The following is a 22,541-nucleotide window of genomic DNA, read 5'->3' as shown; positions in this document are numbered from 1 at the left end:
TTTCCATATGCAGAGTTCTCTTACAACAACCGTTATCAATCCAGTTTGAAGATGGCCCCTTTCGAATCCTTGTACGGAAGGAGGTGCAGGACCCCATTGTCGTGGGATGAAGTTGGAGACTGCCAGTTGTTTGGACCGGATTTGATTAAGGAGTCTGAACAGAAGGTGAAATTGATTCGCGAAAGCCTCAAGGTATCCCAGTCTAGGCAGAAGAGCTACACAGATTCTAAACGCAAGGAGATAGTTTACGAAGTCAGAGACCGAGTTTATCTTCGAGTATCTCCACTTCAAGGAGTCAAGCGTTTTGGAGTTAAGGGAAAGTTAGCACCATGCTTTGTAGGACCATACAAGGTTTTGGAGCGTATGGGAGAAGTAGCCTACAAGTTGGAATTGCCCGAAGGATTGTCAGGAGTTCATGATGTATTCCACGTTTCCCAGTTGAAGAAGTGCCACGCAGAGATGGCTGATATACCGCTGAGAGATACAATACCTCTGGAAGCGACTCAGTTGGACAGTGATTTGACCTATGAAGAGAAACCAATCAAGATTCTTGAGTATGCCAACCGAGACACCCGCAGCAAGGTTATCAAGTTTTGTAAAGTTTAGTGGAGCCACCATACCGAGGATGAAGCCACCTGGGAACGAGAGGAAGATTTTCTGAAGGACCACCCTCACCTATTTTCTAGCCAACCCGAATCTCGAGGGCGAGATTCATCTTAAGGGGGTAGGTTTGTAACATCCCAAATTTTCAATTTGGAATGTTATACATGAGATCATCGATGCATATCATATTTTATTTGCTTTTGGTTTGATCCTAGAAATTCTACGCAACTCAAGGACCCTCAGAGTGAGTTGGGGATTTCGTTATTTTCATATTTGAGTTTTCTCAAATTTTGAAAATAGGGTCAGTTGATTTTATTTATTTTATCTTCAATTATTTCTATAACAAAAATATGAGAGAGGTAATAAAATGACTTTCCCAAAATAAAGAAATATTGAAGATTTAATAATAAAATCAAATAAGATTTTATTTTGGAGTTATTTGCTATTTTATTCGAATTTAGGAAAAATGCGTGTTTTTCAAAATTGCATTTAGGCCCCAAATAAATGTTCATCATGTTCGGCTTGATTTTAGAAGCCGGGGAAAATTTATTTTGGGGTTTTGGGAGTCTATTTAGTATTTCTTTTAATTGTTTTTCTGCGTGTAATTATTTAAAAAAATGAAATCGACTTTGGGCCGTGTTCGGCCAGGACTCCTCTGGCCGGGCCTTTAAATAGCGCCACCCCGAGCCCGTTTAGCCCAAGCCGCCGCGCCGCCAGGAACCCTAACCCTAGCGCCGCGCCGCTGCCGCGCGCTGCCGCAGCCGCTGAAGCCCGCCGCCGCATCGCTGCACCGCCCCACGCCGCCCTGCCGCCGCGCCGCCGCCGCCCCACGTCGCGCCGCCGCCGGACCCCGCCGCCGCCGAGGTTGACCCCGCCGCCGCCGCCTGTTTTCCCTGAAAAACCGTTCGGTTTTCCGTTTGATTTTTCGTCGGTTTTTTTAGATCCGTTTTTTTAGATTGATCGGTTTTTTCCGGTTTAGTTTATTTAGTGAGCTTTCGCTCGTTCGTTCGTTTTAACGAACGCGTTCATTGTTTAGTTACAAAAAACAAACGTTCGTTCGTTAATCTGTACGTCGTTTTTCTTTTTCTCGAATTTTCCGCGATTATTTCTGATCGCGATTTCTGATCTGATTTTCGTTCTAGTATAACGTTTCGCTCATTTATCGGAATCAGGCGATTCAAGCGCCTGGAGTTTCATCTCGAAACTCTCTTTCCATTTCACCAACTCAAACAAGTTTTTGCCTCTGTAAAATTTGCCTTAGGTGCAGATTAGTAAACAAAGCTTGTTTCTTTCGCCGTTTGACTTTCGTTGCTTCGTTTGATTTGATTCTTTTTGCAAACCAGAGTTCTTAAGTTGAACTTTCTTGTTAGATCTCTTATTTGAGTTTTAGCCGTGTATTAGATGAGTACTTATTGTATGCTTGTTTGTTTGCGATAGAGTACCCAGAGTGCGCCGCTTGCTACTTCGAATCGCTAGGTTTCGTGGATCATCAGCAAGGCAAGTAACACTTTGATCATACCACCTACTACCCAGTTTTTATTGCATTAGATCAATCCTCAAACATTGCATGAGTAGGATCTAATTAAATTGTGGGTTGGGAAGTAGATGAGGTAGTACCTATTACCTGTTTTATTATCAAACACTTTGGAGTTACTTCTACGTTGCTTATATTGCCATTCTATGCTAGTAGACGTGGATTGGGTGAGTGTATCCATGACAGATGTGAGGTTGTTAAATTAATGGTTTATTTAAGGTGGCAACTTAAACACACATCTGGGTGGACTGAGGCACCTGGGTATTCCAGCGATTGCCTGTTTTTCTTTATGGACCGCCACCCAGACTCAAAGGGATCATGAGATCATTCATACTAGAAACTTTCGTGTGCAGCCACAAGCTACTATGGGCTCTAGCATAGTTGATTAAGTCGTGCGAACTCTTACAGTGGTAGACTAGTAGATGTAGGGGAAAGTAGGTGTAACGGTCTACCCGTTCGTAAGGTGCTAGCACTTCTGAAAGACTGTGTCTCGATCATCCGTTTCTCAAACACCACGTAGTGCGAGAATCCCAACGGAGGAGATCGAGTCTTGTGGGGAAAAGTGCGCAAACCTCTGCAGAGTGTATAAACTAATCATGGTTAGTCGTGTCCCCGGTTATGGACAGTTTGAGTATCTAGTACTTGGATTTTCATGTGAATCTCATCATGTTACTCTAATTAATATTGTTGGGTTTTAATGATGATGCTTAATTGGGATTGAGAGGGTGTCTACACTCTCAATGTTTAACAACTACCATGATAGTTAAATAAAATTTATTTCTTTGCAGTAGGGAAAAATTGGCTTTATGCAAAACTGTAACCATAGAGCTTTCCACCAGCCAAATATGCATGTACTATAGCCTTATTCTTTCATTACTCTCTATGTGTTACTTTGCCAGCATATTTCATGTGCTGACCCGTTTCGTGATGCAACGTTCATGTTGCAGACTTTTCAGACGACGGGTAAGGTGTCTGTGACTGCTACTCTGTTATAAATCCATTCAAGTACTGTGCGTGTCAGCATTACTGATCCAAGGATGACATTGAAGCGCAGAGAGCAGACTGTTTGAGGTTTGGTCGCTACAGAAGTTCCATCTCTTTCCCCTACCCTTTTTACTTGAAACTAGTGGCCTTGTCAACCATCAACACTTGATGCTTTTTTTGATTTCTACCTTCACCGATTTTAGCATCGCGAAGAGCTCGGGAATTGTTTTCGTCATCCTTTGCATATTATAGTTCATCATGAAGTTCCAGTAACTTGGTGATAGTAACTAGAGAATTCTGTCAATCACTATCTTATCTGGAAGATTAACTCCCACTTGATTCAAGCGATTGTAGTACCCAGACATTCTGAGCACGTGCTCACTAGCTGAGCTATTCTCCTCCATCTTGTAGGAAAAGTACTTGTCAGAGGTCTCATACCTCTTAACACGGGCATGAGTCTGAAATACCAATTTCAGCACTTGGAACATCTCATATGCTCCGTGGCGTTCAAAACGTTTTTGAAGTCCCGGTTCTAAGCCGTAAAGTATGGCGCACTAAACTATCAAGTAGTCATCATACCGAGCTTGTAAAATGTTCATAACGTCTACATCTGCTCCTGCAACAGGTCCGTCACCTAACGGTGCATCAAGGACATAATTCTTCTGTGCAGCAATGAGGATAATACTCATATCACGGATCCAGTCCGCATCATTGCTACTATTATCTTTCAACTTATTTTTCTCTAGGAACATATCAAAAATAAACGGGGAGCTATAACGTGAGCTATTGATCTACAACATAATTTGCAAATACTATCAGGACTAAGTTCATGATAAATTAAAGTTTAATTAATCATATTACTTAAGAACTCCCACTTAAACAGACATCCCTCTAGTCATCTAAATGATCATGTGATCCATATCAACTAAACCATGTCTGATCATCACGTGACATGGAGTAGTTTTCCATGGTGAACACCACTATGTTGATCGTATCTACTATATGACTCCCCCTATGGGCGCGCCCCTCCGAGGGCACCACACACGACTAAGATAAATCTTGGAGTGCCTTTGGGGTGCCCCCCTGCCCACGTATATAAAGGAGCGGGAAGAGGAGGCTGGCCTAGGAGGGGCGCGCCTATAGGGGGAGTCCAACTAGGATTCCCAATCCTAGTTGGAGTCCCCTTCCTTTTTCAAGAGGGGAGAGAAGGAAGGAGTAGGAGAGGGAGAAGGAAAGAGAGGGGGCGCCTCCCCCTCCCTAGTACAATCCGGACTTGCCATGGGGGGGCCACCCCTTGAGGCCCTTATCACCTTTCCCGTAAGGCCCATTAAGGCCCACTACTTCCCCCAGGAAATTCCCGTAACTCTCCGGTACTCCGAAAAATACCCAAATCACTCGGAACCGTTCCAATGTCCGAATATAGCCTTCCAATATATCGATCTTTTCGTCTCAATTATTTCAAGACTCCTCGTCATGTCCGGGATCTCATCCGGGACTCCGAACAACCTTCGGTACATCAAATCACATAACTCATAATACAAATCGTCATCGAACGTTAAGCGTGTGGACCCTACGGGTTCAAGAACTATGTAGACATGACCGAGACACATCTCCGGTCAATAACCAATAGCGGAACCTGGATGCTCATATTGGCTCCTACATATTCTACAAAGATCTCTATCGGTCAAACCGCATAACAACATATGTTATTCCCTTTGTCATCGGTATGTTACTTGCCCGAGATTCGATCGTCGGTATCCTCATACCTAGTTCAATCTCGTTCCCGGCAAGTCTCTTTACTCGTTCCATCATGCATCATCCCGTAACTAACTCTTTAGTCACATTTCTTGCAAGGCTTATAGTGATGAGCATTACCGAGAGGGCCCATAGATACCTCTCCGACAATCGGAGTGACAAACCCTAATCTCGATCTATGCCAACTCAACAAACACCATCGGAGACACCTGTAGAGCATCTTTATAATCACCCAGTTATGTTGTGATGTTTGATAGCACACTAAGTGTTGTTCTGGTATTCAGGAGTTGCATAATATCATAGTCATAGGAACATGTATAAGTCATGAAGAAAGCAATAGCAACAAACTAAATGATCATAGTGCTAAGCTAGCGGATGGGTCTTGTCCATCACATCATTCTCTAATGATGTGACCTCGTTCATCAAATGACAACACATGTCTATGGCTAGGAAACTTAACCATCTTTGATTAACGAGCTAGTCAAGTAGAGGCATACTAGGGACACTCTATTTGTCTATGTATTCACACATGTATTAAGTTTTCGGTTAATAAAATTTTAATATGAATAATAAACATTTATCATGATATAAGAAAATATAAATAACAACTTTATTATTGCCTCTAGGGCATATTTTCATCACGAATATAGTCATCCAATATATCAATCTTTATTTCTCGACCATTTAGAGACTGCTCGCCATGTCCGTGATCTCATCCGGGACTCCAAACTTCCTTCGGTACATCAAAACACATAAACTCATAATACCGGTCGTCATAAAACGTTAAGCGTGTGGACCCTACGGGTTCGAGAACTATGTAGACATGACCGAGACTCATCTCCAGTCAATAACCAATAGCGGAACCTGGATGCTCATATTAGTTCCTACATATTCTACGAAGATCTTTATCGGTCAAACCACATAACAACATACGTTGTTCCCTTTGTCATCGGTATGTTACTTACACGAGATTGGATCGTTGGTATTATCATACCTAGTTCAATCTCATTACTGGCAAGTCTCTTTACTCGTTCCGTAATGCAACATCTCGCAACTAACTCATTAGTCACATTGCTTGCAAGGCTTATAGTGATGTGCATTACCGAGAGGGCCCAGAGATACCTCTCCGACAATCGGAGTGACAAATCCTAATCTCGATCTATGCCAACTCAACAAACACCATCGGAGACACGTGTAGAGCATCTTTATAATCACCCAGTTACGTTGTGATGTTTGATAGAACACAAAGTGTTCCTCCGATATTCGGGAGTTGCATAATCTCATAGTCATAGGAACGTGTATAAGTTATGAAGAAAGCAATAGCAATAAACTAAACGATCATAGTGCTAAGCTAACGGATGGGTCATGTCAATCACATCATTCTCTAATGATGTGATCCCATTTATCAAATGACAGCTCATGTCTATGGTTAGGAAACTTAACCATCTTTGATTAACGAGCTAGTCAAGTAGAGGCATACTAGTGACACTCTGTTTGTCTATGTATTCACACATGTACTAAGTTTCCGGATAATACAATTCTAGCATGAATAATAAACATTTATTATGATATAAGGAGATATAAATAACAACTTTATTATTGCCTCTAGGGCATATTTCCTTCAATATCTTTGTATAAGAAACGAACACACACACTCTCTCTAATTTATCGTTTGTTGTCCCTTTCTTTTTCACACACATAATTTTTTGCACACTCACTCGTTCTTCTTCACACGCACTTGATCTCTCTCGAGTTAGGCATTCTCTTCGATCCATGACATATAGATTTATTGAAAAGTCAAACATCACAAAGTTTGACCATGTATGTGGAGAAAAACATTTACATGTAGAACGGCGAACATATATCATTAGATTCATCATGAGATGTAGTTTCGTATGATGTATCTTTGGTATTGTACATATAAATAATATTTGCGTAAACCTGGTCAAAGTTTCCAAAGTTCGACTTCTAAAAAATTTATATGCACTACATTATCGAGCAGATGGAATATCTCTTTCCCCCTCTCTGCTATCTGACGCACCACTCAACCGTATCGGGGCTCCTCTATCTCTCTCAAACTTTATATCTCCCTATTTTTTTGTTTTTTTGGTATATCTCCCTGGTTCACACATACACATATCTCGCTCGCGCTACATAGACCCATCTAACACTCTCCGCCCTTGTTCTCTCTCTATGTGACATGCACCCCCTAAGTACCATAATCCCTCACTCCATCATAGGCGCACGCACTCCCCCTAAGTATGACTATCTCTCACTAGCCATCAGGAACACACGTATTGTCTCCTTCCATCCATACGTCTATCTCGATATCTCTCGGGGTATCTTCTATTGCGCACACACCTTGTCACTCGATCTCCCACCATGTAGTCCCATCAAGATCTCTAGGGGATCTCTCTATCACAATCATACACTCTCTCCTCCCCATGTCTACATTTTCTCCATACGTCTCTCTCGATATCTCTCCCTTGTTTGTCAGACCTCTCTTGGCCACGTGCTAGGGGTCTTTCTCTCTCGGTTGCAAACAACCACACACTATCTCCTCACCTCACTTCCGCTGTCGAAGATGCATGTGTGATATGTTTGCATAAGACACACACACTTTTTCTCTACTTTTATCGTGTGTTGTTCATGTCTCTTTCACACACGCACACACACTTTTTTCAGTCACTCTTTCTATTTCACACACACCCTCTCTCTCTAGTTAGGTACTCTCTCACGTCCTTAAGCATATGGATGTTTTGAAAAGTCAAACCTCAGAAAAGTTTGACCACGTATATGTGGAGAAAAACATTTACATCTAGAAGGATCATTAGATTCATCACAACATGTACTTACTTCATACTATCATTTATCTTTGGTATTGTAGATATAAGTAATTTCTTTATAAACTTGGTCAAAGTTTCAAAAGTTTGACTTAAAAAAAGTAGGCACTACATTATCGAACGGAGGGAGTAGCTCTTTCTCTCTCTCTACTGTCTCTCACAGGCCTCCCCTCTCACTCGAGCTCTCTATACCGAGGGATTATATGGTCACTGTGTCAGCGTATAGCTCCGTATATTGTTTAGTTGACCGGTCAACCAGTCAGATGCTGCCTTGTCAGCTCGTGTTCTCTATCTTCGTCTGCTGGCCCATGTGGCAGTGGGTGAAAATAAGTAAACAAAGTTGAAACCACTCGGGATAGCACCCCACACGCTAATAAATTGAGGGCACACTTCTTTCGCGTGAAGAACGCACTCGCGCACACTTCACCACTGTGCGGCGGCATGCACAGAAGGACGCACTCGCGCACACCCAGCACACAATACACACTAGCACACGTGTACACCAGCGTCGCCGCCGCCTGATCTAAACCGTTAATGCACCTTCATAGTGTTCATGGTTTGATCGTAGGACAATTTTGTTTTGTTTTCTACCACGTTTCCCAACAGCTGGCGCCACACATCGACCAGAGCGACGACCCCAGTGACCACAACGGCCGTGACTTCTCGATCATGAATGGTCTGCAATCTTCCTTTCTTTTTCCCTTCAAAATGACTTGTACTGAAACACAACAAATTTTGATTTGCATAGTAGATGTAGGCATCCTAGCTTTAACCATCGCAAATCGGATATTGTCAGTAGTGAATCGCTGCATTCCTTCTGTCTGGTGAAGAGAAGACGCAACAGCGGCAGATACTCTCATTCCTTCTGTTCCCCGTTGCATGATGATGCTGCTGCTGCTCCCCGCCGTCAGCATAAGCCTCAATCAGTGCATGCATAGATGCGACGTCCGGTGTATTTGAACAGATTAAGTACCAGAGAACTCCTTCAGCAAAAGACTTTTTTCCTTGAAGATTACACATGTGTGATGTGTAATGACTTTACTCTAGAATTTTTTTTAGAAAAAGAGGATGACCCCGGCCTCTTCATCTAGGAGATGCATGCGGCCATTTTATTGATTATTCTCGAGAATCTTATAAAGTAGTATAACAATATGCCTGAATCTGCCATCTTGGCAACATCTGCCGCTACTCCAATCCATATGATGAAGGGTGCAAGCTGGGCCAAATACCCATACCTCTCACCTAAGCCTAACATCTAAAAGTCGGAGGCCCCGACCGAGCCACATACCGGGTCCGGGTCACAAACCGGTCCGACGCACTCACATGTGTCGTCGCCGCCATCTTCCACTGGTCCATCTTCAGAGCAGATTGAGGTGCCAACCTTGGCAGGTAACTCCTCAATCGACGCCACCATGACGCCAAACGACGACCTCCACCTACGCGAGTCCATCTCCAAGCAACAGACGCAGATCCATGCTAGGATAGGGCCGCACCACCACCGTTGCCCACCACCCACAAGCGCCACCCAGCTACAAGGTTCCCAAAGCGATGCCTTCAAGAAGGGAACTGCGACGTGAGCGCCGTCGCCGCCCAACAAAGTTAGGGCTTTCGCCCAGGAGACCTAGGGAAAGGATAAGTGAGGGGATCAGTCTATACCGACACCTCCAAGGAGGGGAACGACGCCCTCAGGCGTCGCCATTGACGCGGCCGGCCATGGCCGACCAGGGATTCCGCCCGCACTAGATCCCCGCCACCAGCAGCGCCTCCTGTACAGAATCGGCGACCCAAGGAAGCGCGGCCCGATAAGGATGGCCCGCACGACGAAAGGGGGGGAGGGGAGGCACCAGATCGCGTGCACCAGCCACCGCAGAAACCGCCGCCGGCCGTCAACGACCACCGGATCCCGCCGCTCGCGCGGCCGGGACGCTAGATCCACCGCTCGCACGGTTGCTAGCCGGCCGTGCCTTGCCAATGGAGCCTCCGCTCCAGATCCGGAGTTCCCCACGCAGAGGCAGGGCAACCGAGGCCCTGCCACCACCATCCTTGGCGCCCCGGTCTTGCCCGGCGGCTGCCTCAGGCGGCGGCGAGGAAGGGAAGAGGAGGAGGGGCGTCTAGGGAGGAGGGTGGCTAGGGTTGGGAGGGAGGAGGAGGGGCGGCTAGGACTTTACTCTAGAATCTAGAGGTCACCTCTTCTTCAGCTGCAGATTTACACAACACTGTTGGAAATACATATGCCCAAATTGGACACCGGCAAATGAGGATATCCAAGTACACATTTCCAGGCTACGCGCTCATATCAATTTACCATTTGCTATGGATATTATCATTCATGTTTCTTGGGCAATATGGAACACAAGAAATGACTTTATCTTGAAGAACATACCCCCAAGCCTCTATGCCTGCAGGAAAAGAATGAAAAATGAAATCCAATGGCTGGTTCATAGAGCAACGCGCAAATCCTTCGCTGCTCTGCTACAATGGGTGAAGGAGTTCAGATGATGATACTACTTTTCTTGTTTATATAGTTTTTTGGTCTCATTGTTTGTATTCATTTCACTCTTGGGTCTTCACCCAGTGAGTTTGTGGTAGTTGGTTGCCTGTATAATTCTTTTCCTTTAGTTTTTCTCTTTTCTTTTTGGAACGTTGTATAATTTATTTGAAAATTAATAAAATATGCAACAGAGTCATGTTGTTTTTCTTAAAGAAAAGATTAGTGTTCAATTAAACGATGCTGTGGAGATAGACTCCTACATCAATGCTACTTTAGTTATTATTATTTTTTATTGCCTAAGCATCTGAACAAGCACTCTTGCATTGGAGATGCCTTAAGGTTTACTCCTCTAACTTTTAGGGTTCGATTAGAGTTATCCTTATATAGGTGTACCATTGTCCATGGCTTCAGCCTTTTTGAATAAGAAAACAGTGATGCCACACGGATAATTTTTTACAGAGTTTACGAGCTGGCACATGTGGCAGAGTTTGATTGGGGGTGGGGGCGGGGGGTGTTACCCAGCGCATGTAGGATTATTCATAAGAAAAAGACCAGCAGCTAAAATGAACTGCATGTCGCATTATGAAGGTAGTATCATAGACAAGTATCATATGCATGATACTAATTTATGATACTGCACGCTATTTAAATGGACTGCATGTCGCATTTTCCTTTTGAGAGACAAGCATGACCGGTTTTAGAAAGCAGACAGACAATGACCAGTCAGCGGGGAAGAGACAGATAAGAACTGTCCGTAGAATGTCACCCCATTGACCAGGGCCAACGCGATCCCTAAATAGACACTGCTCTTCTGTACGTCAAAACCTAACGACCACCTGCGGACAGGACATGCCGCAAACAGCGCTCGAATCAAGAATTCCCTTGCCATTGCCGTGCATCCGTCCCTTATAAATTGTGTTTTCCCTTCAGTCCCTCAGCAACCTTTCTCGCCGGCCGAAATGGCAAATAACTTCCTCCTCGGAGGCCTGGGGGCCATCCTTGTCGTCGCGGTCGTGGTGGGCGTAGTCGCCACCGTGACCAGCTCCGGTAACAATAAGGCCGGCGACAACTTCAATGTCCCAGGTGAGGCCAACCTTGCCACCTCCGGCAAGTCGGTCAAGTCTCTGTGCGCCCCCACGCTGTACAAGGAGTCGTGCGAGAAGACCCTCACCTCGGCCTCCAATGGCACCGAGAACCCCAAAGAGGTGTTCGCCACCGTTGCCAAGTCGGCGATGGAGTCGATCAAGTCGGCGGTGGAGCGGTCAAAAAGTATCGGGGAGGTCAAGTCGAGCGACCCCTTGACGGAGGGCGCGCGCCAGGACTGCAAGGAGCTCCTGGAGGACTCCGTGGACGACCTCAAGGGCATGGTCGAGATGGCCGGCGGCGACATCAAGGTGCTCCTTAGCCGCACCGACGACCTCGAGCACTGGATCACCGGTGTGATGACCTTTATCGACACCTGCGCCGATGGCTTCGCCGACGAGAAGCTCAAGGCGGACATGCAGGGCATCCTGCGCAACGCCACGGAGCTCAGCAGCAACGCGCTCGCCATCACCAACAGCCTCGGCGCCATCTTCAAGAAGCTCGACCTCGACGTGTTCAAGACCGACTCCCGCCGCCGCCTCTTGTCTGCGGAGGAGTCGAAGTACCCCGCGTGGATGAAGGCTCCAGAAAGGAAGCTACTGGCCTCCGGTGGCTTGCCAGCGCCGAACGCGGTTGTGGCCAAGGACGGAAGCGGCAAATTCAAGACCATCCAGGACGCCGTGAACTCCATGCCCAAGGATCACCCTGGCCGGTACGTGATCTACGTCAAGGCTGGGGTCTACGAAGAGATGGTCATGGTCCCCAAGGACAAGGTCAACATATTCATGTATGGCGACGGCCCCAAGCAAAGCCGCGTCACCGGCAGTAAGAGCTTCGCCGACGGCATCACCACCATGAAGACCGCCACCTTCTGTGAGCCCTAGCTATATATAGCTAGCTAGCATTTGGTGCAGCACGAGTAAGGTTAGGTTGCACAGGGCAATGCAGGTAGTAATTAACTCGTACGTATCTTGTCTGCTGCATGCTGCAGCCATTGAGGCGGCCGGGTTCATCTGCAAGAACATGGGGTTCCACAACACGGCTGGCGCGGAGAAGCACCAGGCGGTGGCGCTGCGGGTGCAGGGCGACCTCTCGGCGTTCTTCAACTGCCGGTTCGACGCGTTCCAGGACACGCTGTACGTGCACGCCCGGCGCCAGTTCTTCCGCAACTGCGTCATCTCCGGCACCATCGACTTCATCTTCGGCAACTCGGCCGCCGTGTTCCAGAACTGCCTCATCATCACGCGCCGGCCCATGGACAACCAGCAGAACTCGGTGACTGCGCACGGCCGCACGGACCCCAACATGAAGTCCGGGCTGGTGATCCAGAACTGCCGCCTGGTGCCGGACCAGAAGCTGTTCGCGGACCGCTTCAAGATCCCGTCCTACCTGGGCAGGCCGTGGAAGGAGTTCTCGCGGCTGGTCATCATGGAGAGCATGATCGCCGACTTCATCAAGCCCGAGGGGTACATGCCGTGGAACGGCGACTTCGCGCTCAAGACGCTCTACTACGCCGAGTTCGGCAACCGCGGCCCCGGCGCCGGCACCAGCAAGAGGGTCACCTGGCCAGGGTTCCGCGTCATCGGGAACAAGGAGGCCGAGCAGTTCACCGCAGGGCCCTTCATCGACGGGGCGACATGGCTCAAGTTCACCGGCATGCCCAACTACCTCGGATTCAAGGTCTAAACGCGCATGCATATGCATGCATGCAACGCCTGCCCCCTGTACATGAGATACCGATCGAGGTAAACGTAATGTGTGTACGGAACGTGTGATGACTGATGCTTGCAAGATCAGCAAACCTTCGCTGCTCCGTTATCACCTTCTGTTCTTTTCTGGAGTTCTCTTTTCCCTGGTAAATGATTAAGTGTATGCTGTGAGTTGTGACATTGATTAACTGGAAAATGTATCATTCAGATGCCCATTAACTGCGTCTGCGTTGCTACTACTACTCCATTATTTTATGCTCATGTTTGCTGCACATCTCAACTTCTTATTTTGGACTGCTACTACGTAGTATACGTGACAGCGCCGAGACAGAAGGGACCGACCGAACCTCTCAAAAAATAATCTCCACGTACGCATTAGCTTGTGTTTAAGTTTAACCCGGGTCAAAACAAACTTCCAAAGCAAGCTAGCATTTACGCCTCACCAAATTATCATGCATGCGCTCCGGCCTGGCATTCAACCATCCCCTAATGCGTGACGTCCGGCCGGACGCGGCAGGGAGATTACAAACTGCAATGAACTGGAATTGATAGAGGAGAGAGCCGCCGATCTGGCCCGATACGTGTCACTTCTCACTATGCACGTATGATCCCCTCCCCACCGTCTCACTCGCCTCCGGTCGCCTACAAAAGGACCCCCATCCTCCCCACCCTCCCTGCATTGTGTGCTGCTATCCCCTTTCCATCTTCTCCCAAACTTCCCAAGTGATCCCAAGAGGATGGGCTCGATCAGGAGGCAGGAGTACGCTTACGACGCCGACAACGAGGACGATTTCTACATCCGGAACGATGATGACCTTCTAGAGGCCCCGACCCTCACCAGCGAGCAAATGGCGCGCGCCAGGGTATACATGAACCTATGCTCAATTTCAGTACCCACTTACATATGGTTCTTGAATCGCATCGCCTTTCGCGCGCTTTTTTGAAATCACGGTTTCGCGCGCTTTTCTCCTTTTGAATCTTTTTTATAGTAATTTTCTGCATTTTTGTGTTAGGATTGTAGTAATAGATCCATACAATTCTAGCCATAGGAAATCATGATGGTTACATTTTTTTTAGGCAGATTACAGTTGGTTTCATGGATTCACACTTGGATCCCTTGCTAGATCTTATGTATTTTGCTCGTATGCTCATAGATATTGTTTGTGTTATCCAGTCTAGCACTAATACATAGTATGCCTGATGTATGGGCAAAATAGATCGACAAGAAGTTGTGAGTAAGATCTTGAGAAATTTAGATCCGTGATCCAAAGCTTCAATCTGAATATATTAATTGAATACTAACTAGAGGAGATACATTAATTCAAAAATATTAGAAATACATCATATATGGAGTAGATGCAAAAGCCAGATGATTTACTACTCACATATTTGGGGAGCAACTTACTTATTACTAGCATAGTTTGCTGCCGCCGCCGCAGCTGTATGAATTAACTCAGCGGTCTCAATTTCCTGGTCCAATTACCATAGTTTGACTAACTCGTTTCACTGCATGCAGGAGGAAGCTCTGTACGTGCTGAAAACCAAGTCCCCTGAAGAGGCTTTCAAGATTTTCACCGAGGTAGTAGCATCATTCCTTTGATTGTTTTACCTTTGATTCCTCTCATGTTATTTTACCACCACTCTATCTAAAGTGCAAGCAAAAATCGTTCACAAATTAAGTTCGGAAAGTATATGTTCTAGGGTTCCTATTACAAAATTGATGGTCTGCCACTGGCACCGGAGAAGGAGGACAAGGCCCCGACCACCGCAACGCCTCCAACAGCCACCGCCAATGTGAAGGAGCAGCCCCAGACCACCGTGCCGCCATCAGGGAAGTGAGCGTGAGCACGAGCAATCCGGACGGTTCAAGAAGTTGTAGTAACTGCCCCCCGTTGTAGTAGCGTCCTGCCCATCTGGTCATGTTGAACCATGAAAAATCGTGTGTTTGTTTGCTCGTATGTGAACCTAAGGGGGACCTGTATTCCTCCTCCGTGATGTTCCGCCGAATGAACCATCCATTTCGTTTAATGCTATGGCGTTTACTTTGTTCGTTCCAATGCGTGTCAACAGCAAACTATGCATGTCTCATGTTCCGACGTTGGCGCGGTCTATTCATCGAATGCCTGAATATTTCACGAGAAAATTAGGCAATTTGTTGAAGATTTCACATTTGGAAGCCTTGTATGAAAAATCCAATCTTCAAGCCACACTCTCTAGCAAAGAACTAGAAATCACGATAGCACTTCGCTCATGTTGCACATAACTGAAAGCGCAGCACCATCTCCGATATCTACTACTATATCTTAATGCAAAACACACACAACCCTCTTGCGTGTTCTTGCTCAGGTTCATGCTTAGCAACGTGCACTGGTGACCGAGATTAACAAGAAATCCATAAGTTGTTAAAGCAATCGACGTTATGTCCACATATGTCGCAAAAGCGGAAAGCGTTTCCGTTGTAAACAGTGCACGCAACCGATGTTGTAGCCGTTCTCAAAAAGAAAAAAAAAAGAAAAGAAAAACCGATGTTGTGGCCATGGCGTCGCGCGCCATGCGTGTTAGGGTTTCGCCTTTGCCACCTGACCCTCCGGAAACGTAGCGGGTCGCCGTGTCACCTGATGCGCGCGTGAGCCCCGTGGCAGAGGCTGTGGCGTGTGCCGCGTCACCATGGCTTCCTTGCGCTTTCGGTTCTTGGCCGCTTGCGCATACTGCCTGCGCGCTGCCAAACTTGTGATGGCAATGCTGGTCGTCGCACTCGGTGCACCGACACGACACCGGAGTGTAGCGTGGCGTGATCCTCAGAGTCAACTTTTTGCTTACACAAGTTGGGCCCGTTGTTGGTTGCAGCATACGGGCCAGCCAGCCCCGTTTGCAAAGAAGATACCCGATGCCCTTGCCCAAACCCAACACATCATACACGCCAAATTTTTATTTTATTTTCTCGATGGGAATGTACTACTACAAAGTTAGAAGGAGAACTTGAGGAGCATGTCGTGCTTGTACACCTGGCCGGGCCTCACCGTCACGGACGGGAACTCGGGGTGGTTCACGGCGTCCGGGTACGCCTGCGTCTCAAGGCAGAACCCAGCGTACTGCCGGTACACGATGCCGCCCTTCCCCCTGGTGTTGTTCAGCCCGTTGCCGGTGTAGAGCTGCATGGCCGGCTGGTTGGCCCACAGCTGCAGCGCGCGCCCGGACGCGCCGTCCCGGACCGCCGCCACCCTCCGCATGCCGGCCCCGTCGATCACGTAGTTGATGTCGTACCCGCGGACGCCCTTGCCGCCCATGACCTGCCGGATGCGCGCGCCGATGGGCGTCGGCGTCCGGAAGTCGTAGTTGGTGCCGGCCACCGGGTCGACGCGGCCCGACGACGGGAGGAGCTCCTCGTCCATCGGGGTGTACCGGGACGCGGAGAGCTGGAGCGTGTGGCCCAGCACGTCGCCGCTGCCCTGCCCGCCCAGGTTGAGGTACACGTGCTGCAGGAAGTTCACCGGCGTCGCCTTGTTCAGCGCCGTCGCGTTCGTGCGGATGCTCAGCACGTACGGGCTCGACACCTGGTACGTCGCGTACACGTCCAAGTCTCCGGGGAATCCTGGTTAATAATTGGTTGCAAGCATGATTGATCACATTACATGCAACATTTTCTTTGGTAAAATGGGTCGTATCGTTTCTCCGACCTTGCTCCCCGTCGAAGCTGCGGTAGTAGAGCGTGATATACGGGGAGTCGCCGCCGGCGACGTACTCCTTCACCGTCCATATGACTTTGCTGAATCCCCTGTGGCCACCTATAACAACAGAAAATTAATTACCGCGTGTTATCGCGGGTAGCTCTTTGACAGAATCGAACAATGCATACCATGGATGGCGTTCCTGCCGTCGTTGATGTACGTGTGGTATACTTTGCCGTCGAGGACGAACCGGCCTCTGGCCATTCGTTGTGCTACGCGCCCGCTCAGCGGCCCGAAGTAGGCCGTATCGTTCTGGTCCGCAAGAGGAAATATTCAGAGGAAACGAATTGAAATTGTGATAACAATAATCCTAAGACGTTGGGCTCATATGTAGATTAGTTGGAGAAGATGGAATTCGATGATCTTACAACATATTCAGCGAGGGTGTCTTTACCCAGCACAACATCGGCCAAATTCCCTACAAAATCATTTCGGCATATCAAGCCTCGCACACAAAAACAAGCTCACAACAAATGAAGGAAGCTACCCGCAAAATAAAAATAAAAATGAAGGAAGCTATTAAACATGGCAGTTTTACTCATGAGTTCTTTTTCTTTTGAGGAATACTCAGGAGTTTGGATAGCCAAACCCACATGTGTATAGGTGCGGTGTTTTAATTGTGTATGGGGCAAAACTCAGGGTTGGTAATCCGATTATTTATGAGTCGGCATGGAATGCAATTCTTTACAAAGGGAATTAAAACCTTTATATAATGTGGGCCATCAAAGATTTATCACACAACCCTTCCTTTTGTAAGTAGATAACTTTTTAATATGCATATTCGAACTTTATTAAGTTTTACTAATAATGGGCACATGAAAGAGAGGTGCAAGATATTTTTCTCCTAACACGAGCCTATGAAATTAATGATAAAAATGCACACTAGAGATCGTGTTAGTGCCTAAAACATCATCTATATATGAATGGGAAATATATAATTGGGAAATCTAACTCCCCTATGTTCTTGTAAAAAAAACATTTTGCTTATTCTTCATTCGTAATGCTATAATTTATTACGCCAATAAAACCCAATTGGCATGAATATTCATCGAATTTGCGCATGGAAATGGTTTTTTTGTTCATCTATGGATATATTCATGGACATCAACGCCACAAATTTATTTTGATATCACTTAACCCTTGAAAAAACCCAACATGTGTCATCCTAAGAGGCTGCATGATTACTGGGTACCAACAAAAGAATAATGTTTGATTTTATATTGTATTGAAATGAAGGAACATCATCTGCTCATCATACCTTTGTTGTCGGGGACGATGATCGACATGATAGTGGCGCCCCAATTGGTGACCTTCACGGAGAAATCCCCTTTCTTGAGCATGTATATCCCAACCATCTTCCTCGCTTCGCTGACGTAAACCAGCGTAGAGGCCACAAGGTACAAGAGCGCGAGAAACGGCAGAACCCTAGCCATTGGATTAGCACACAGGAAGAAGACGATGGCTTAGAAGGTGCGGGCACTAAACCGAGTGGATCACACGTAGTAGAACGGATGGGCAGTTATATCAACTAGGAGCACTCGCTATCGAGGAAGTGAGAAGATCTCGTCTAGTGGACTTTTTCTAGAGATCTGCATGCTCGATGACTAATGGCTCCAAGAACCTGTAGGAAAAAAATGCACGGTTGGTTGGCAGTTCAAGGACTCCAGTTCAAGCGTAAACACGGTTTAAAAAATGAGTGGACTAGGGAGAGGTGCGGCATGGTTGCATGCATGCAACAATGACCCATATGCATGACATTAGTCTTTAATTTTATTTTATTTTAATTTTTATCTCTCAAGCCATTATCCTGATTGACAGTATGCTTTTATTGTTGGATTTTAAATAGGGTTACCTTAAAAAAAGACCACATGTGAGCTTGCTTCAACTACTCTTTTTTCGTTGGTACTTGCTAGGTTACTCTAACTTGCTAGAAAATAATGTGGTTGGCTGGTTGTTGAACAATTTTGGTACCAATACACCGCAAACTTCATACATCATGGGATGACAACTTTAAGGTGAATTTTATTGTCAAAACATATACATATGGGATATGGTATCGAAGCTCTTGTCGAGACAAATCTACGCGAAGATGGATCATAAATCATATTTGTGATTCATGAATTAAAACATTTTTGGATTTTTAACTTGAAAGTGTGTTGTTCCTTCAATGGTATTTTGGTGTTGATGACAATGGGGTTTGTGAGGTCTAATGTCGTTCTCAATAGTTGTCTACGGACATGGCTGACCCCCTAATTCAAAAAGGGAAAAGGGCACCAGTTTTCTGAAGACTCAAAGATTTATTTTATTTTATTTGAGTCACAGGACAACCGCACTATTAAGAGGGGTCGAGGTATTCAAGGATGTTGGGGACCATGCTACCACTCCTATGAAGCCACCCAACACGGAAAATTTCATCAAGGGTAAAACCCTAGACCTTAATGTGCCTCTGTTGGAACCCACATGTTCCCAAGGACCGGGTCCCTGGAGAGGACATAAACCTTCTGGACACCCCAGGTCCTCAGACTCCTGATGACCCACAACTATAAGGGATCAATCCTAGTTCTTTCGATAAGAGTGTAGAGTCCAATGAGGAGTAGAAAGAAATGACAAACGGCTTCCAGCAAGGTATTATCTGCATGCACTGAAATTGTCGGTAACAGATAGTTTGATAGCAAGGTAATTTGTAACGAGCAAATAGTAGTAACGATAACAAAGGTGCATCAAGGTAGCTCAATCCTTTTTGTAGCAAAGGACAGGCCGGAACTTTCTCTTATATCAAGTAAAGCGCTCTTGAGGACACATGGGAATTTCATCTAGTCACTTTCATCATGTTTGTTTGATTCATGTTCGTTACTTTGATAATTTGATATGTGGGTGCACCGGTGTTTGAGTGATGTTCTTACTTGAACAAGCCTTCCACTTATGATTAACCCCTCTCACAAGCATCCAGAACTACGAAAAAAGAATTAAGATAAATCTAACCATATCATGAAACATATGGATCCAAATCAGCCCTTACGGAATAGCGCATAAACTAGGGTTCAAGCTTCTGTCACTCTAGCAACCCATCATCTAATTACTACTCCACAATGCATTCCCTTATGCCCAAATATGGTGAAGTGTCATGTAGTCGACGTTCACGTAACACCACTAAGGAAAACAGCAACATACATATCATCAAAATATCGAATGAATACCAAATTCACACGATTACTTATGACAAGACTTCTCCCATGTCCTCAAGAATAAAAGTAACTACTCACAAATCATATTCATGTGCAAGATCAGAGGGGTATTGAATATCATCATGGATCTGAATATATAATCTTCCACCAAATAAACCAACTAGCATCAAGTACAAGATGTAATCAACACTACTAGCAACCCATAGGTACCAATCTGAGGTTTTGAGACAAAGATTGAATACAGGAGGTGAACTAGGGTTTGAGGTGAGATGGTGTTGGTGAAGATGTTGATGAAGATTGGTCCTCCCATGATGAGAGGGTTGTTTGTGATGACGATGGCTTCGCTTTTCCCCTCCCGGAGGGAAGTATCCTCGGCGGAATCGCTCCGCCAGAGAGCAAAAGTGCTCCTGACCAGATTTCGCCTCGAGATGGCGGCGTTTGATGACCCACAAGTATAGGGTATCAATTGTAGATATTTTCGATCAGTAAGAGTGTCGAACCCAACGAGGAGCAGAAGGAAATGACAAGTGGTTTTCAGCAAGGTAATGTCTGCAAGTGCTGAAATTGTAAGTAGCAGAGTAGTTTGATAGCAAGATAATTTGTAACGAGCAAGTAATGATAGTACTAGCAAAAGTGCAGCAAGGTAGCCCAATCCTTTTGAGGCAAAGGACTGGCCAAAACGGTCTCTTATGATAAGCAAAGTGTTCTTGAGGGTACACGGGAATTTCATTTAGTCACTTTCATCATGTTGGTTCGATTTGTGTTCGCTACTTTGATAATTTGATATGTGGGTGAACCGGTGCTTAGGTGATGTTCTTACTTGAACAAACCTCCTACTTATGATTAACCCTCCCGCATGTTGGGGAACGTAGTAATTTCAAAAAAATTCCTACGCACACGTAGGATCATGGTGATGCATAGCAATGAGAGGGGGGAGTGTGTCCACGTACCCTCGTAGACCGAAAGAGGAAGCGTTAGCACAACGCAGTTGATGTAGTCGTACGTCTTCACGACCCGACCGATCCAAGTACCGAACGCACGGCACCTCCGAGTTCAGCACACATTCAGCTCGATGACGTCTCACGAACTCCGATCCAGCAGAGCTTCGAGGGAGAGTTCCGTCAGCACGATAGTGTGATGACAGTGATGATGATGCTACCGACGCAGGGATTCGCCTAAGCACTGCTACGATATGACCGAGGTGGATTATGGTGGAGGGGGGCACCGCACACAGCTAAAAGATCAATGATCAATTGTTGTGTCTCCAAGGGGTTCCCCCCTCCTCGTATATAAAGGAGTGGAGGAGGGGGAGGGCCGGCCCTCTCTATGGCGCGTCCTAGGGGAGTCCTACTCCCACCGGGGGTAGGATTCCCCCTTTCCTAGTAGAACTAGGAGCCCTTCCAAGTAGTAGGAGTAGGAGAGAAGGAAAGGGAAAAGAGAAGAGAAGGATGGAGGGGGTGCCACCCCTCCCCCTAGTCCAATTCGGACTAAGCATTGGGGGGACGCGCAGCCTCTCCTCTCTCTTTCCCTTAAATCCCAATAAGGCCCATATACTCCCCGACGAATTCCCGTAACTCTCCGGTACTCCGAAAAATACCCGAATCACTCGGAACCTTTTCGATGTCCGAATATAGTCGTCCAATATATAGATCTTTACGTCTCAACCATTTCAAGATTCCTTGTCATGTCCCCGATCTCATCCGGGACTCTGAACTACCTTCGGTACATCAAAACACATAAACTCATAATACAAATCGTCCCCGAACGTTAAGCGTGCGGACCCTATGGGTTCGAGAACTATGTAGACATGACTGAGACACGTCTCCGGTCAATAATCAATAGCGGAACCTAGATGCTCATGTTGGCTCCTACATATTCTATGAAGATCTTTATCGGTCAAACCGCATAACAACATACGTTGTTCCCTTTATCATCGGTATGTTACTTACCCGAGATTCGATCGTCGGTATCTCAATACCTAGTTCAATCTCGTTACCGGAAAGTCTCTTTACTCGTTCCGTAATACATCATCCGCAACTAACTCATTAGTTAAAATGCTTGCAAGGCTTATAGCTTTTCTTGATTTGTACCTTCGTCGATTTCAGCATCACGAAGAGCTTGGAAATCATTTCCGTTATTCCTTGCATATAATAGTTCATCACGAAGTTCTAGCAACTTGGTGATAGTGACTAGAGAACTCTGTCAATCACTATCTTATTTGGAAGATTAACTCCCACTTGATTCAAGTGATTGTAGTACTCAGACAATCTGAGCACATGCTTACTGGTTGAGCCATTCTCCTCCATCTTGTAGGGTCAGAGTAATGTCAGAGGTCTCATACCTATCGACACGGGCATGAGTATGAAATACCAATTTCAACTCTTGGAACATCTTATATGCTCCGTGGCATTCAAAACATTTTTAAGTCCTGGTTCTAAGACGTAAAGCATGGTGCACTAAACTATCAAGTAGTTATCATACCGAGCTTTTGTCAAAACGTTCAAAACGTCTGCATCTGCTCCTGCAATAGTTCTATCACCTAGCGGTGCATCAAGGACATAATACTTCTATGAAGCAATGAGGATAATCCTCAAATCACGGAGCTAGTCCGCACCTTTGCTACTAA

General features: G+C 46.1%; 3 protein-coding genes across 3 annotated transcripts; 2 read left to right on the top strand and 1 right to left on the bottom strand.

The window, feature by feature from the left end:
* The first annotated feature begins 11,169 nt into the window (after positions 1-11,169).
* Positions 11,170-13,191, top strand: LOC125533612 (pectinesterase-like). The gene is made up of 2 exons (XM_048696996.1): positions 11,170-12,166; positions 12,285-13,191. Exons 1-2 carry the CDS (start codon positions 11,170-11,172, stop codon positions 12,977-12,979), a joined length of 1,692 nt encoding a protein of 563 aa, XP_048552953.1. The 3' UTR covers positions 12,980-13,191.
* A 452-nt stretch (positions 13,192-13,643) lies between these two features.
* On the top strand, positions 13,644-15,052 carry LOC125533611. The gene is made up of 3 exons (XM_048696995.1): positions 13,644-13,865; positions 14,519-14,581; positions 14,704-15,052. The coding sequence occupies exons 1-3, from the start codon at positions 13,740-13,742 to the stop codon at positions 14,839-14,841; spliced, it is 327 nt and encodes a 108-aa protein (XP_048552952.1). The 5' UTR covers positions 13,644-13,739; the 3' UTR covers positions 14,842-15,052.
* A 901-nt stretch (positions 15,053-15,953) lies between these two features.
* On the bottom strand, positions 15,954-18,163 carry LOC125533610 (galactose mutarotase-like). The gene is made up of 5 exons (XM_048696993.1): positions 17,989-18,163; positions 17,099-17,148; positions 16,859-16,982; positions 16,680-16,787; positions 15,954-16,594 (listed from the first exon to the last, which is right to left on the bottom strand). The coding sequence occupies exons 1-5, from the start codon at positions 18,161-18,163 to the stop codon at positions 15,969-15,971; spliced, it is 1,083 nt and encodes a 360-aa protein (XP_048552950.1). The 3' UTR covers positions 15,954-15,968.
* Between the last annotated feature and the right edge of the window lie 4,378 nt (positions 18,164-22,541).

Source organism: Triticum urartu, chromosome 2 (assembly GCF_003073215.2).
Source record: "Triticum urartu cultivar G1812 chromosome 2, Tu2.1, whole genome shotgun sequence".
Classification (NCBI taxonomy): Eukaryota; Viridiplantae; Streptophyta; class Magnoliopsida; order Poales; family Poaceae; genus Triticum; species Triticum urartu.
The sequence above is the reverse complement of the archived record's forward strand: the minus strand, read 5'-3'. Positions and strand labels throughout refer to the sequence as shown.

Coding starts and splice junctions, on each gene's coding strand:
- LOC125533610 (XM_048696993.1), bottom strand. CDS start 18,163: ATGGCTAGGGTTCTGCCGTTTCTCGCGCTCTTGTACCTTGTGGCCTCT. Junction 17,149..17,988: donor CATCGTCCCCGACAACAAAG/GTATGATGAGCA, acceptor ATGATTTTGTAG/GGAATTTGGCCGATGTTGTG. Junction 16,983..17,098: donor ACACCCTCGCTGAATATGTT/GTAAGATCATCG, acceptor CTTGCGGACCAG/AACGATACGGCCTACTTCGG.
- LOC125533612 (XM_048696996.1), top strand. CDS start 11,170: ATGGCAAATAACTTCCTCCTCGGAGGCCTGGGGGCCATCCTTGTCGTC. Junction 12,167..12,284: donor CATGAAGACCGCCACCTTCT/GTGAGCCCTAGC, acceptor TGCATGCTGCAG/CCATTGAGGCGGCCGGGTTC.
- LOC125533611 (XM_048696995.1), top strand. CDS start 13,740: ATGGGCTCGATCAGGAGGCAGGAGTACGCTTACGACGCCGACAACGAG. Junction 13,866..14,518: donor AGCAAATGGCGCGCGCCAGG/GTATACATGAAC, acceptor CACTGCATGCAG/GAGGAAGCTCTGTACGTGCT. Junction 14,582..14,703: donor CTTTCAAGATTTTCACCGAG/GTAGTAGCATCA, acceptor TATATGTTCTAG/GGTTCCTATTACAAAATTGA.